This window comes from Myxocyprinus asiaticus, chromosome 3 (assembly GCF_019703515.2).
Source record: "Myxocyprinus asiaticus isolate MX2 ecotype Aquarium Trade chromosome 3, UBuf_Myxa_2, whole genome shotgun sequence".
Classification (NCBI taxonomy): domain Eukaryota; kingdom Metazoa; phylum Chordata; class Actinopteri; order Cypriniformes; family Catostomidae; genus Myxocyprinus; species Myxocyprinus asiaticus.
Window position 1 is genome coordinate 34,637,231 of NC_059346.1, and position 13,727 is coordinate 34,650,957.

At 36.8% G+C, this 13,727-nt stretch overlaps 1 protein-coding gene across 1 annotated transcript in view; it reads left to right on the plus strand.

Moving 5' to 3' along the window:
* Nucleotides 1-626: 626 nt before the first annotated feature.
* Nucleotides 627-13,727, plus strand: part of LOC127429829 (cilia- and flagella-associated protein 299-like) — a 124,298-nt gene continuing 111,197 nt past the window's right edge. The window contains exons 1-2 of the mRNA XM_051679082.1: nt 627-871; nt 2,467-2,591. Coding sequence (XP_051535042.1) covers nt 761-871; nt 2,467-2,591 — 236 coding nt within the window. The 5' untranslated portion in view covers nt 627-760. The remainder of the gene's footprint in view (nt 872-2,466; nt 2,592-13,727) is intronic.

Genomic DNA, 13,727 nt, shown 5'->3' on the forward strand with positions numbered 1-13,727 from the left:
TTATTTGAAGCCCATGCAATATATATATATATATATATATATATATATATATATATATATATATATATATATATATATATATATATATATATAATTATTATTATTATTATTATTATTATTTTATTTTTTGCATTGAAAATATCATTTTGCGCGGGCAGAATTGTGGCACATATATAACTCCTTACGGAATAAGCCAAAACCCCAAAGAAGAAGACGTCAATTTGTAGGCGAACCCGGAAGTTCAATTCGCCATGGGTTCCCTCGGGATTTTCCTATGTGTTTTTATAATGGGGTTTTTGAACTTATGAGTAAAATAAGGTCTGTGGTAAACATTTCTTGACGATACGTGGACGTTTTATTCTACAACATAAATTACACACAGCCATACCTCAAACTTGAATTTTGAAGCCGTATTGATTTATATACTTTAAATAATAATAATAATAATAATAATAATAATAATAATAATAATAATAATAATAAAAAGAACGCACGGTGGCTTCAAAATTCACGTTTGAGGTATGACTGCGTGTAATTTATGTTGTAGAACAAAATATCCACGTATCGTCAAGAAATGTTTACCACAGACCTTATTTTATTCATAAGTTCAAAAAAAAAAACCCATTATAAAACCCCACAGGAAAATCCCAAGGGAACCCATTGCGAATTTTCCTCCGGGTTTTTGAACTAGAAGCTGAACAGCTCTATCCCACCCACAACTGTATCTCTGTTACCATGGAAGCAACCCTATGTAAACAAGATGGAGAAAGACAGCAGTGCAGCCTTTCCGGGTGAAATCGCGGAAGAATTTCGCACTTATGAAGACTTCTTAGATTCTCAGATAAACCATTCGGATCTATATTACCTTGAGGTGACGTATAACCAACCATTCGTTCATGTTGTTCGGACAGGGGAGCAAATACTCACGATTTAGGTACAAACCAGCTAACCATAAACTGAACCGACTAATTCGTTAAGTTATGAATTTTATATGACGTCGTGAAATTCAGTTTATATGTCAAACGTGACCAAGTGTTATGGGAAGAAAGTTATTAACATGTAACATCCTTCTTCGACCGGTAAAAACAACCATCGTGGAATCTATTCAGATCGAATGCACCTAGGAACCGGTTTTATTTATATTTTAATTATTATTAAATCAGCACCTTTTTATTATTCCATGTGAAAGTGTGGAGGAAAATGCTTAATGTTTACAGACAGACTGACAGAGGGTGATGGAGTCTTAATTTATTTATCTCTGTGAAATTGTGTGGCAGTGTAACGGTAGATGGCGACGTGGTACTTCTGTCCTGCATGCCAGCATCACGGTTGAACACATGCTTCCAAAAAAGGCATAGTACTGTCTCCAGCAATTATGGCTAATCAAGCCTTTGATCGAATGTTAAATGTTTATTTTATTTATGTATGTATTTTTTAAGCCAATTAACACAACAGCATGTCCACTTTTTGAGTGAGGTAAGTTACAGAACAAATATTTAACACATAGAGCTAGAGTGTAAGAGCCCTGGAAAACTGACTTTGGTCACCGATTGACCTAAGCAATATTTCCAAATAACACATTGCCATCTAATTGCTTGCTTGCTTGGGATTTGTTGGTGTGGTTTTTAGAAGATGTTTTTCAAAAAGCAAACCTGTGTTGTCAATCTTGATTTATAGCCTTGTCGACTATGAGAGAAGCAGTTTTACTTATCTTTTTGACTTTCTGTTTGTATTTGTCAGTGCACTCATATTCTGTCATCATTTACTCACCCTCATGGCGTTCTAAATCCATATAACTCATCTCTGCTGAACACAAAAGGAGATGTCAGTATTTACTTTCATTTTTGGAAAAAAAGATGCAATGAAAACAAATGGTGACTGAAGCTGTCAGTCCTTAACATTCTTCCTAACATCTCCTTTTGTGTTGCATTAAAGAAAGAATGGTTTGCAACAACATGAGGGTGGTTTAATGATGATAGAATTTTCATTTTTGGGTCAACTATTCCCTAACAGTGAGTTTAATGCCTTTAGAGGCTAAACAATAAAATGAAAGCCTTCCAGGCTTTTTCTAGCAGGCACTTCTTGTCAGACCCAATGCCACATGAAAGCAGCTCCTCCTTTTTTAGGGCATATGGAATCTCACTAAATCATATGGAAATGGTGCTATCCAATCTAACTAGGCTACAGTGACATGTGGCAAAAATCCTTGATCCTGTGAACAACGAAACTGTCAGTATAGTTCACTGTCATTTTGTCACATAAATGGCATGCATACTAAAATCAGATTGATATAAATAGAACTTGAGCACAAAACTAATACAAATGTGCCACAAATACACTGATCTGTTAGTACAGAAATGTCACAGCAGATTGTTGAATTGCAAATATTTTCTTATTATTCAGTCAGTTTCAACCACCTTGTCCCTCCCTATCCAGCTCAGCAGATCTGTGTTATTGCTCCTCCAGGGTCAGGATCTGGCCCGCCAGCTGGTGGAGCTGGGCCACAAGGGTAGCAGTTTGGAGAGGGAGGAATTTGAGACAAGGAAAGCAGCTGCCGAGGCCTCCAGGCTTGCTGCAAGGAGCCAACAGAAGTAAGGTTTTGTGTAGTGACCATGTAAAGGGGACAGATATCACACCCGTATGTGACCTTGAAAATGTGAATTTGCATTTTCCAGTAAATGCATTGGTTCTCAGTCATGATATATGAGAATTAATTTCAGTGTAAATTGTTCATAAAACCATTCTAACATAAATTGTCGCATTAATGCTACACAGGGTCTGAAATGTAATTTTTAGCCCACCAGCCAATGTGACTGGTATGAAAAGAATTACCAGCCAGTCAGATTTCTTACCGGCCAATATTTTACATTATTTTTTAAATTGCATTTTACAAGTGGATTTTAAAGACATGAGGGACAACCAAACAATGCTGTAAGCATGTTTAAAATCAAACCGCTTTTTTAAAGAATTGTATTGTTTTATTTTATTATTTATTAAATATTTAATTGCCAGATAGTCCATATAGAATTCTTTTTCAGATTATTTCCTTATTACAACTAAACTAAATTTGTATTTTAAACTACATTTTGTCATATGAACAACCAATAAGTAACTCTCATGAGTCTCCTGAGCCTTAAGTACACACATATAACAGTAACAGTTCTTGATTTATTTGGAGTGAGTAATTAAATTCAGTCATCTCCAACTGATTCTTTGATTCACTAAAAAGTGCCGGCTCAAAATAATACTTTCTTTGGGAATCAGAGTACACTGTCGCGGGCTGTAGATTCAAAAGAACCGTCTCAAAAGAATCATTTGGTTGGGGATTGGTCTGCTCTGGTAGAGCTTTATGTCTCACGCTGAAGATAAACAGAAGCAGTGAAGTGTGCTGCGGTGCTTAATGAGAGTACAGAAAACACTGTGAGTATTTTATTCCGGTTTTCTGTCCCCATCACCGGAAGAATGCACGTTCAAGAACCGTTAAAGAAATTGAACGTCGTGAAAATCATTCAGTTCCTGTATTATAATGCAATCATTAGCTGTGTCTCATTTCGAAGGCTGCGCGCTAGGTAGGATGTGTCCTTTTAAGGTTGCAGTACACCGAGCATCCTCCTTTTAACAAGCCTAATTTAAACGAGACGGCCTTTGTAGGACAAATGGAAATAGAACTTAACATGGTTGCTATGACAGCACGCCACTCTTTAACAAGCGCGAGCGCTTTGAGTGAGGAGGGAACAATGTCCCTTTGGATGGGAATGTATGAGGTACATTTTAAGAGAGTTATAATGATGTGGAGAGAAAATAAATAGATTTTACAGGTGTACATTTAGTCTGTAATACTTTATTTTAATAATATATTACTATAATTATACATATATATTCTGCACCTGTCTACTGAAGTACTTCAACTTGGGAATTACCATTACTTGCATTTAAACATCATATTTTGAGCAAATTGGCGTCATTTTATTTAGACAAATGATGTTAATTTCTGTTGAAGCAAGAATTGTGGGCTGTGAGTGCCCACAAAGGATACACCTCATGCATCCTCCGAATTCCCGTGAAAGAAGGTCGCATTCGAAGGCTGCATTCGGAGTGTCCTACTCACTTTTCTGAAACGAGACAGCCTCGATGACGTATGCAGCCGACAAATGTGACCTCCGGAGGACGCAGCCTTCCACACGAGACACAGCCATCACCAGAGAATTTGTATGTGTGGTGGTGGGCTATTAAAACTTACTCGCACATCCACTGGAAATACAAAAATGGTCATCCCTTCACCCCGATGGCCTGAACGCTAATGAACATTTCCATTATCTTGCTTCTAGATTTACAGCTAACCGAGACTATCGATGAGCAGCGGTACTAGCTAATGAGAGCCGTTCTATGTAAACACCTGCAACATTACTGGTTGTAGGCCAACAGAGTCCCCTTGAGAGCAAAACTGGAACATGTTAAATTATTTTACAATAACCCGCCAGAATGGCGTGTGACACTGTGAAATTCACCGGCCAAATAGAGAATTTACCCGCATTAGGCGATTAGTGGGTGTTAATTTCAGACCCTGATGCTACAGATCACGCAAGAATGGTTTTACCAACAAGTTACATAGAAATACGTTCTTCTCATGTTTCATGAATGAGGCCCATTGAGTTTAAAGAATGAATTAAATTAATGATGCACACAGTCATCATAAATATAAAAGACATTCAGTGACAGTAACACTGTGTCCCACCAGAGATGATGTGATAATATTCCAACCACAAACCATTTGTCTGTCCAAGTCTGAGAAGCTGTTTTTTTAGACCAATGAGTGTTCACAGTGGGTGGGGCTACCCGGTGCAAAGTGGCAGAGTAGAAAGCAAGCGATCGTCAGGGTATCCTGTCACATATCATGGTTGAGGCTGGTTAGGACAAAAACTTTGATAAACAAAGAAGATGTACATTTTATCACTTGTCGCTTAATTGCGTTACATCTGGCTACTAATTTACTAAAAATATGGATGTTTTTGAATACACTTTAAAGACGCACCTGATGGCTCATGTGTTATCTAAACATGAGGGCCTAGAGTTAGATTATGAGATCTTTCATCTGTAATGAATCTAGCTTGTGTTTTCTTGGGCTGGTTGTGGCACCTCCCCTGCCTAACCACCTGCAGACGTGTCTTTGTGGTGTTCAGTGCTTGTCAAAATGGCCAGAGGTTCTGGGTCTCACTTCAAGTAAAATAATACATAAATAAAAAGATTTGAAAAGAAAGGAAAGCCTTTTTTTTTTCTTTCTTTTTTTTTCTTTTTTTTTTTTTTGATGAAATTGTAGTCAAAGAAAAAAGTTAGACAATAACTCTTTAAGCATGTAAGTTGATTTAGCCTTTGAATCAGAGCCAGGAATATTTGGTGTTCAATACAAGTTAAGCTCAATCAACAGCATTTGTGGCATAATATTGATTACCACAGAAATGTATTTTGACTTGTCCCTTATTTTCTTTATAAAAAGCAAAAATCTTGGTTCCAGTGAGGCACTTACAATGGAAGTAAATTGGGCCAATCCGTAAATGTTAAAATGCTCACTGTTTCAAAAGTATAACCACAAGACATAAACAATATGTGTTAACATGATTTTAGTTTGATAAAATCTCTTACTTAGCTTTTCTGTTTAAAGTTATAGCCAATTTTAAAACTTTGTTGCCATGACAATGTAATACATTGAACGACTAAAACGACTGTAAAAATGCTCACTGGTAATACATGAGTTTTAACAGAAAAATGAATGTAAGTGCTTTTATAAAATTATATGCTTCACATTTCTGCCTTTTAAACCCTCAAAAAATTGCCATGTTCAATTCCATTGTAAGAGCCTCACTGTAACCTCGATTTTTGCTTTTTTTAAAGAAAAGGAGTGACGAATTGATTTATTCTTTGTGGTAATCTACATTATGACAGAGATGCTCTCGATTGAGCTTAATTTATATTGAATGCTGTATATTCCTTTAACTTTGATTTTAGTAAGCAGTCTTCCAAACCACTTCAGCGCATATTGGCATGTAAGAAAACCTCATACATCATTAATGACCAACATTGAACCAGCTAATTTATAATATATATATATATATATATATATATATATATATATATATATATATATATATATACTGTATATAAGCATATACTGTGTGTACACTGACGGCCAAAAGTTTGGAATAATGTACAGATTTAGAAGTTTTGGAAGGAAATTGGTACTTTAATTCACCAAAGTGGCATTCAACTGATCACAAAGTACCAGGACATTACTGATGTAAAAAAACAGCACCATCACCATTTTTGATCAAATCTAGACAGGCCCCATTTCCATCAACCATCACTCCAACACCTTATCCTTGAGTAATCATGCTAAATTGCTAATTTGGTACTAGAAAATCACTTGCCATTATATCAAACACAGTTGAAAGCTATTTGGTTCGTTAAATGAAGCTTAACATTGTCTTTGTGTTTGTTTTTGAGTTGCCACAGTATGCAATAGACTGGAATGTCTTACGGTCAATATTAGGTCAAAAATGGCAAAAAAGAAACAGCTTTCTCTAGAAACCCATCAGTCAATCATTGTTTTGAGGAATGAAGGCTATACAATGCATGAAATTGCATACATTTCATACAAAGGTGTACACTAAAGTCTTCAAAGACAAAGGACAACTGGCTCTAACAAGGACAGAAAGAGATGTGGAAGGTCAGATGTACAACTAAACAAGAGGATAAGTACATCAGAGTCTCTAGTTTGAGAAATAGATACCTCACATGTCCTCAGCTGACAGCTTCATTGAATTCTACCCGCTCAACACCAGTTTCATGTACAACAGAAAAGAGAAGACTCAGGGGTGCAGGCCTTATGGGAAGAATTGCAAATGAGCTTTTGTGGGATCAGCTAGACTGTAAGGTGCATAAGTGCCTGACAAGACAGCCACATCTATGGCAAGTTCTACAGGCAGCGTGGGGTGAAATTTCCCTTGAGTATCTGGACAAAATGACAGCTAGAATGCCAAGGATCTGCAAAGCTGTCATTGCTGCATGTGGAGGATTTTTGATGAGAACTCTCTGAAGTAGTTTAAGACGTTCAGAATTTTTTTTTTCAAATTGTAATAGTACATTTTCACATTATTAATGTCCTGACGATACATTGTGATCAGTTGAATGTCACTTTGGTGAATAAAAGTACCAATTTCTTAACTTAAGAGAAAAATCTGTACATTATTTCAAACTTTTGGCTGCCAGTATATATATGTATATATATATATATATATATATATATATATATATATATATATATATATATATATATATATATATATATGTATATATAGGTACGTATATACAGTTGTGCTCAAAAGTTTGCATACCCTTGGAGAATTGGTAATATATTATCCATTTTTAAAGAAAACACGAGTGAGCAGGCAAAACACATTTCTTTTATTTCTTATGGGATTCATATTCAACTGTAGGTTATAACAGAATGACACAATCATAAAACAAAACATGGCAACAGAGAAAAAAATGAAATGACCCCTGTTCAAAAGTCTGCATACCCTTAGTTCTTAATACTGTGTATTGCCCCCTTTAGCATCAATGACAGCATGCAGTCTTTTGTAATAGTTGTCTATGAGGCCCCAAATTGTTGCAGGTGGTATAGCTGCCCATTCATTTTGGCAAAATGCCTCCAGGTCATGCAAAGTATTTGGTCATGCATGAACCGCACGTTTGAGATCTCCCCAGAGTGGCTCGATGATATTAAGGTCAGGAGACTGTGATGGCCACTCCAGAACCTTCACCTTTTTCTGCTGTAACCCCTGGAGGGTCAACTTGGCCTTGTGCTTAGGGTCATTGTCGTGCTGGAAAGTCCAAGAGCGTCCCATGCGCAGCTTTCGTGCAGAAGAATGCAAATTGTTTGCCAGTATTTTCTGATAACATGCTGCATTCATCTTGCCATCAATTTTCACAAGATTCCCCGTGCCTTTAGAGCTCACACATCCCCAGAACATCAATGAGCCACCACCATGCTTCACAGTGGGGATGGTATTCTTTTCACTATAGGCCTTGTTGACCCCTCTCCAAACATAGCGCTTATGGTTGTGACCATAAAGCTCTATTTTGGTCTCGTCACTCCAAATTACAGTGTGCCAGAAGCTGTGAGGCGTGTCAAGGTGTTGTCGGGCATATTGTAACCGGGCTTTTTTGTGGCATTGGTGCAGTAAAGGCTTCTTTCTGGCAACTCGACCATGCAGCTCATTTTTGTTCAAGTATCGTTGTATTGTGCTCCTTGAAACAACCACACTGTCTTTTTCCAGAGCAGCCTGTATTTCTCCTGAGATTACCTGTGGGTTTTTCTTTGTATCCCGAACAATTCTTCTGGCAGTTGTGGCTGAAATCTTTCTTGATCTACCTGACCTTGGCTTGGTATCAAGAGATCCCCGAATTTTCCACTTCTTAATAAGTGATTGAACAGTACTGACTGACATTTTCAAGGCTTTGGATATCTTTTTATATCCTTTTCTATCTTTATAAAGTTCCATTACCTTGTTACGCAGGTCTTTTGACAGTTCTTTTCTGCTCCCCATGGCTCAGTATCTAGCCTGCTCAGTGCATCCACGTGAGAGCTAACAAACTCATTGACTATTTATACACAGACACTAATTACAATTTAAAAAGCCACAGGTGAGAGAAATTAACCTTTAATTGCCATTTAAACATGTGTGTGTCCCCTTGTGTGTCTGTAACAAGGCCAAATATTCAAGGGTATGTAGACTTTTGATCAGGGCCATTTGGGTGACTTCTGTTATCATTATGATTTAAAAAGGAGCCAAACAACTATGTGATGATAAATGGCTTCATATGATCACTATCCTTAAATAAAAGACAGTTTTTTTGCATGATCAATCATATTTTCAAAATCAATGGCAAATTTTCACAGTTTCTGCCACTGTATGCAAACTTTTGAGCACAACTGTATATATATATATATATATATATATATATATATACACAGTATATACTGGTGGTCTTAGTGTATCTTTCTTAGCAAGAGGCTCATATAGTAAAGGCCAAAACTGCACATCAGAAAAGCAAGGCCTCAATAAAGTTTTAAACATTAATTTTACCTCTTTTGGCTCACTAGTTCTCAAAAGAAAACACCATGAATGACTGTCTAAATATATTTGTTAATGTTTCCACACACCCTGTTAAAGTGTCATTGTCCTGTTGCAAATGTTAACTAGCTGTGGCTCTTGGTTACTTAGTCGATAGCTTGAAAAATGTGATTCAAAATCTAAATGTGGTTGTCACATCCAACTTTCTTATATCCCATATCATCCACACAAGGGCCCTGTCACTTCAGTACTGATCCTAGGTTACCATATTTGCACACCCGATGGTTATTACACCTGTCAGGTCCAACTGTATTAGAATTAGTTGTACGCAACAAAGTCCTATTGTTTCTTTTGGAAATTCTGATCAGTGACCTGTAATTCTGAGTGGTGTAGGCCTATGTATGTTTTCAGTATTTCCCTTGGTGTTTTTTTTGTTCGGATGTGTCATTTAGATTTTGTCGGAATTATTAATCATTGACTTTGGACTGAATTATTGACCAGGATCACAATACACTTTTACAATATATATGAATCTAAACAATGCTTTAGAAAATGTTGGTGAAAAAAAAACTAAATCGAAGTACACACTGAGGGTAAATGGTGTTTTTGCATCCTTGAAGACCATTGTGGAAGGGAGAAACTATTTGTAGTCTAATTTCAAATTAAACTGAACAATGGAATCCCTTCACAAAGATCCCTTTTACGGGGTTGTTAGTGAAGTAAACAGACGATGGTCACTTTAAGGTTATTTGCTTTTAGGATTTCGGATTTTGTTAGATCAGGGATTTTGAATGTCTAAAATTTAGACAGTATAACAAGATAAATAGGTCATCATGTTACAAGAATGTGCTGCGGACAATTCTTTTGTTGTTTTAATTTGTTTGTCCTGTGTTTAGTAATATTTTTACAATCAGTTTTACCAGAGACGAACTGCTAAACATTCGGCAGCACATACCAGACAATCTTTTCCCGGTTTTTGACTATTCGGACGTTTTGCTGGACATTTTAGTTGGAGGCGCAGCTGTGTTATTCAAGCACGCTATGAGACGCAAGCGAGGGAAGCGGACGCTGGTCAAGCTCCAACAGGGCAGCCTTTAAATTGTTTAACTTGATTCAAAGGTTTTGGGTAGCCTTCCACAAGCTTCTCTCAATAAGTTGCTGGAATTTTGGCCCATTCCTCCAGACAGAACTGGTGTAACTGAGTCAGGTTTTTAGGCCTCCTTGCTCGCACTTGCTTTTTCAGTTCTGCCCACAAATTTTCTATCGGATTGAGGTCAGGGCTTTGTGATGGCCACTCCATTACCTGACCCATTTTTCCACAACTTTGGTGGAATGTTTGGGGTCATTGTCCATTTGGAAGACCCATTTGCAACCGAGCTTTAACTTCATGGCTGATGTCTTGAGATTTTTCTTCAATATATCCACATAATTTTCCTTCCTCATGATGCCATCTATTTTGTGAAGTGCACCAGTCCCTCCTGCAGCAAAGCACCCCAACAACATGATGCTGCCACCCCCATGCTTCACCGTTGGGATGGTGTTCTTCAGCTTGCAAGCCTCACACACTTTTTCCTCCAAACATAACGATGGTCATTATGGCCAAAAAGTTCAATTTTTATTTCATTAGACCAGAGGACATCTTTGTCCCCATGTGCACTTGCAAACTGTAGTCTGGCTTTTTTATGGCGGTTTTGGAGCAGTGGCTTCTTCCTTGCTGAGCAGCCTTTCAGGTTGTGTCAATTAGGACTTGTTTTACTATGGATATAGATACTTGTCTACCTGTTTCCTTCAGCATCTTTACAAGGTCCTTTGCTGTTGTTCTGGGTTTGATTTGCACTTTTTGCACCAAATTACGTTCATCTCTAGGAGACAGAATGCTTCTCCTTCCTGAGCGGTATGATGGCTGCGTGGTCCCATGGTGTTTACACTTGCATACTGTTGTTTGTATAGATGAACATGGTACCTTCAGGCATTTGGAAATTGCTCCCAAGGATGAACCAGACTTGTGGAGGTCCACAGTTTTTTTTTTTTTTTTTTTGGACCTTTTCTTGGCTTATTTCTTTTGATTTTCCCATGATGTCAAGCAAAGAGCCACTGAAGGTAGGCCTTAAAATACATCCACAGGTACACCTCCAATTCAGTACACCTCCTATCAGAAGCTAACTGGCTAATTGTCTAAAGGCTTGACATAATTTTTGGGGGGAATTTTACAAGCTGCTAATAGGCACAGTTAACTTAGTGTATGTAGACTTCTGAATTGTGATATAGTCAATTAAAAGTGAAACAATCTGTCTAAACAATTTCTGGAAAAATTATTCATGTCAAGCACAAAGTAGATGTCCTAAACGACTTGCCAAAGTCGTATTGTGTATTTCTATATATAATAGAATATATGTAATATTTTCTATTAGCTTTTTATGTTTATTCTATTTTTTATTATCTCTGTCTTGTTGTTGTATTGTTTGTGCACTGGAAGCTTCTATCACCAAGACAAATTCCTTGTATGTGTAAGCATACTTGGCAATAAAGCTCATTCTGATTCTGATTCTAAATTACTACTCAGTGGCTGAAATAAACAAAGACTGATTTTGCTAGCCGACTAGGCTGACTTGTCCTTGTACAACTCACTGTTCACTTACTACTTCAGGGCAATTCCAGCATTATGGATGTCACATTTTCAGTGAAAATTTGAAATTAAACTTCATACTGTATGAATCATGTATATCATAGACCCTTGCAGATAGAGTCCAGACATCAGAAAAGTTTCAGGCTGGACAAGTGTTTTTCTAGTTTAGATCAGGAAATGAGCTGTGACAAAAATGGACATGCAAGTTTTTGGGAGACCACACACTTTGTAAAAATTCTGTGAATTGAAATGCACAATCCAGAAATAATAATAACCACATAATTTAAAAGGGTTGGCACTCCTTAGAACATGTAATATTTATTTTTTATTCATTGTAGTTTTCACATAAATGGGCAAAAATGAGCATTAAGGATGTGACATCTCTTAGTTATGGACCTGACAGTTGTGAAAGCAGCACTTACATCATGAGGGGAAATCATTCAAAACGCTTTGAAATCTGCAGACTTCGACCTTTGAGATATATTATATTACATTATAATACCCATAAAGGCTGCAAGATGAATTGAAATAAGATTGAAATTGCCATTTTTCCATGGTATGGACATTTTTGTAGAATTATAATTAATATTAATAATTAATTTACAGTAATGTATGTAGTAAAGTAGTTCATGCAGTAATGTTGCAAAGTAGTTGCAGCTTGTGTGTCATATTCCAAGTCTTCCGAAGGCATATGGGAACTTGCGTTGTTTTGTGCTAAAAACAACACAAGTTCTCGTGTGAACACGCGTGCCACTGAGAACGTGCTTCTCTCATAGTTCTCATAAACGTGATGTCAAGATTTTTACTGAAAAATTACTCATAGTGTTTCGGATTGTTTCTCACCAAAACCAATCGTATGTCTTATATATATATATATACTGTATTTATATATTCATCCAAATTTTCCTTTTGTGTTCTACATAAGAATAAATGTCATACAGGTTTGAAACAACATGAGGGTGAGTAAATCTTGACTTAATTTTCATTGTTGGGTGAAATATTCCTTTAATATGTTACTATTGATAATATTTTCTACTCATTGGAATTACAATTTGGGCACTTATAACAATACACTGCTTCAAAACTTTATTAAAAACTATGTGGACATTTTCAACTCATGTTAGAGTGTGGAAAACAGGTGACTTATAATTTTTTTTTTTTTTCATTCAAAAACTCTGATTGGATTACTGTTACCTTCAGCTCAGCAAAACAAACTTTTATTCTCTTTCTTTTAGTGGCACCCTCTCAGTTTCCTTCTTTAAACATGCTTCCTCTCTCTCTCTCTCTCTCTCTCTCTCTCTCTCTCTCTCTCTCTCTCCCTTCCTCCCTTCCTCTTTTTCTCTGCCTTTTCAGCCCTCCTTGTGCTCTCTGAGACCTTTAGTGCCTGCAGGTGTATAAATAGAGATGTTTTCAATTAGGACGGGCTTTGCCTGTAGCGTGCATCTGATCAGTGAATGCTCCTGCACCTGTGGTAATAAAATACCAAAGGATGAGGGAGACTGTGCTGTGAATGCTAATCAGATGTTGCCCTTTTGTTGCCCTTTTTATAGGCTAGTACATACTATGCTTCATTTGACAGATAGACATAGTGGTATCCTGCCAACAAGTTACAATTGAACAAATGAAGGGATTTTGCACTGAGAAGACTTTTGTGAAACTCGATACTCAACGTAATGGGAAAAACTTGAATGAAAGAGATGGCTGACTGAAAGATGGCCATTGTGGTAAAAAGAGGCTCCACAATGACTTATGGCTGCATTGAATAATGGACAAAAATAAACATAAGGTTCTTTTTATGTGATTAAATGTAGACTAGGGACTTTTTGAATGCCTAAATCCCCCTTTCCTCACCATCTCTCTCCCTCTCATTCGCTTTCTTTCTCTCTGCATCTGTGAATTCTTGAAGATGAATGTAAATTAAACATTTGAGTGAAAGCATTACTTTTTTCTGCAGAAAACTAATAAATCAG